This window comes from Otolemur garnettii, unplaced genomic scaffold (assembly GCF_000181295.1).
Source record: "Otolemur garnettii isolate 467f Iridium unplaced genomic scaffold, OtoGar3 scaffold00094, whole genome shotgun sequence".
NCBI classification, from domain to species: Eukaryota; Metazoa; Chordata; class Mammalia; order Primates; family Galagidae; genus Otolemur; species Otolemur garnettii.
The window spans coordinates 7,488,295-7,491,244 of record NW_003852489.1 but is presented as its reverse complement, the minus strand read 5'-3'; the positions used below and the strand labels follow the sequence as shown (position 1 = coordinate 7,491,244).

The following is a 2,950-nucleotide window of genomic DNA, read 5'->3' as shown; positions in this document are numbered from 1 at the left end:
GCAGGGTAGAGCCACTTACTGATTAGGAAGGTCAAGCACAAAGGCTAAATGAGTTTCCCAGAGTCACAGAGGCAGAATTTAAATCCAGGACACATGTTTTGCTGTGCCCCGTGTATTTCACAGTTGGTTTCTTCTAGTTGGGTGTAAGCACTTAGCACCATGCCTGATGCATAGGATATTAAGTAAGTGCCACTTTTTTCATTTCTTCTCTTTTCTTCTTTCTTCAAACTACATGTTGGCAACATATTCAGTCACTTTCGTATGAGGAAATAGCAGTGATTCAGTTAAAAGCCATTTTGAAATAGCTATCCTATGTATGTCTTCATTTGCTCCTAAAATCAGAATAAAAAGAAAAAATCCAGAATAAAGCCCAAGAAAATCCAGCAAGGAGAAGAAGAGGAAAAAGAATCCAGTGGCGAAATAGAAGCAGCCCCAGTCACTGGCACAGGCAGAGCGAACACGCACGAAGGGAACACTTGGTGTTCGTCCTCCCTGAGTGTCCAGAGTTTGCCTTTAGATGGAAGTGGACCAGCAGGAAAAGATGGAGTCTCCTTACCCTTCAGTTCTTCCAGTTGGAAAAGGGTCAGCAGTAGTGAGTCAGACTATTCTGATGCTGAAGGAGGCGTGCAGAGTAAAATGAGGTAGTAGTATTTTGTTACATTATACCTTATATTCAAGTTGCATGTAAGTTTATAACTTTGCTTCAAAGCCTGACTGCCACAGGTTTAACGTGAAGATTCTCAATTATGTGGGCTTTTGCATTGCTCTGAACATGGCTTGTTCTCCTGATCTGCCTTCATATCTGTTGTTCTTTCCTCTGGAATAGTCTTTCCGTCACTTTTTAATTTGTTTGGCCTTTTTGTCTTGGTAACCACCACTCTTCTGTGATATGGACTCAGAAATCATATTCTCTGAGAAGCCTTCTTTGCTTCAGTGTTATTTATAATGTGTTACAGTAATCTCTTTAACTGACCATTGTTGTTATCAATAAGCCTGTCAAGGGCAGGGGCTTTGTCTGCCAGCCTCAGCATGGTGCCTGGCACATAGGTAAGGTCATGCAGTAGATAGATGTGAATGGATGGATGGATCCTCTGCAGTTTGTCGCATCTAACACTAGTTTCCTAACATCAAAACATGGACCTCTTATTCACTAGTTGTGTTTTTTAATCGTCAGTTGGTAGTAACTTTTATATAAGCAAATTGCTTGAATATGTTTTGATTGTATTTAAAAAAATAAATTTTAAATGTCACTTTGACCTGTTTAAGGATTATTCAGAATGTTTAATTTCTCTATATGTCATTTGAATTGGCTGAAATAAATAGCATTTCATGTTTGCATTTTTGTTAAAGTTTTAAAAACTTTTTTCTTTTTTTTCCTCTTGGCTATGAAAGGTCTTACCAAGCCAAAGTTCGCCAAGGAGCATTGGCTTGTTTTCTTTCTACTGTAAAATCAATAGAAAAAAAAGTGCTTTATGGTTACTGGTCAGCCTTCGTTCCTAATACGCCTGAGCTTGGAAGCCCACAATCTGTGTCCTTGATGACTCTTACATTAAAAGATCCTTCTCCAAAGGTAAGGGCAGATGAATTCTAAACTTTATAATAGGCAGAAAAAATGTATTGGTCTTCACTTTTTTTCTCTCTCCATTGTTTTCTCTGTCCTATCCAATCTTACCTGAATACACCTTTTGTTAATACTGAACCAAGTCCTGAGTAGAGAACCACTGGACAGGCAGGACAATAGGAAATGGGCTTATGTGAATAATACATTGAAAGAAATCATATAGAGGTTGCTTCCTGCCCCAGGGCTTGCCTGAAGCCCAAGCATGCTGAGTTGTAGTTTGGGTGGGGTTTTCTGAGCTGCAGTGAAGCATCTCTGTTTCTTTCTTTTATAGGATATATTGATAGCTGTGCTATTTGTAGTTGGAAAAAATCAGAAATGGCTTAAACTCAATGGAGTATCATGGTACACAGTGGTATGAAGGATGCATAGGTTTATAGAAAAAAGCAAACTAATGTTTTGTGAAAGCACAGAATGTAGAATTGCATATGCAGTAGGATCCCCACAGTGGGTTTTTTTCTTTCAACTTTTTCATATTTTTCAAATCATGTATAATAAATATTTCCATATTCTAATGAGGAAAAACTTAAGAAGCCGGGTGCTTGGGCACTTTCTCGGAGTCCCAGCTACTCAGGAGACTGAAAGGATTCCATGAATCCAAGTGGTCAAGGCTGCGTTGAGCTGTATTAGGGCCACCGCACTTTGGCTTGAGTGATCGAAGGCGACTCTATTTCTAAAAGAAATCGAGAAAACAGACAAAAAAGAACAACAAATGTTTTGGGAGTCATGGACACCTGTATCTTGCCTATAGCAAGATATCCCACGGCTAATCATACATTGGGATATGTTAACTCCTCTCCAGAAGTTAGCCTCTTAACCAGTTAAAGAAAATAGCCTGCTATTTACATTCCACTTACAATCATGAACATTAAAAAGTCATGCTGAATATTGTCTAGGTGTCTTCAAGTAACCAACTACCCACAAAATAAATAATTAAACCAATAGTGTATTACTGCTTCTCTATTTTTAAGATCATTCTTTAAAGGAGGAGGGTGGTAACCCATAATACATTGGAACTCCATGTGATCATCTCCTTCAGGAGCTAATTACCATATAAGAAAACTTCCAGATGACCCTTGAGAAGTTTTTACAGGGTGAAGAAAAATAAGTTAGTCTCAATTATGCACCAAAAAAATGCCTCATGGAGTATTTCGGATCTCAAGTATCCTCATTAGTTAAACCAGCAGAAAGTTTGGAGATTTACTACTAGTTTGGAACCAGTAGTGAATGAGAACCTGGGAGAAAAATGGATGGTGGCAAATAAATCAATAATGAATCCATTTGAGTAACTGAAAGAAAAACTACTAACAAGACTTAAATACAAGGAGGGAG

General features: G+C 38.2%; 1 protein-coding gene across 1 annotated transcript in view; it reads left to right on the top strand.

The window, feature by feature from the left end:
* HEATR6 (HEAT repeat containing 6) overlaps positions 1–2,950 on the top strand; it is a 33,269-nt gene that overhangs the window by 10,664 nt on the left and 19,655 nt on the right. Inside the window, exons 8-9 of the mRNA XM_003795621.3 lie at positions 343–641; positions 1,393–1,570. Coding sequence (XP_003795669.1) covers positions 343–641; positions 1,393–1,570 — 477 coding nt within the window. The remainder of the gene's footprint in view (positions 1–342; positions 642–1,392; positions 1,571–2,950) is intronic.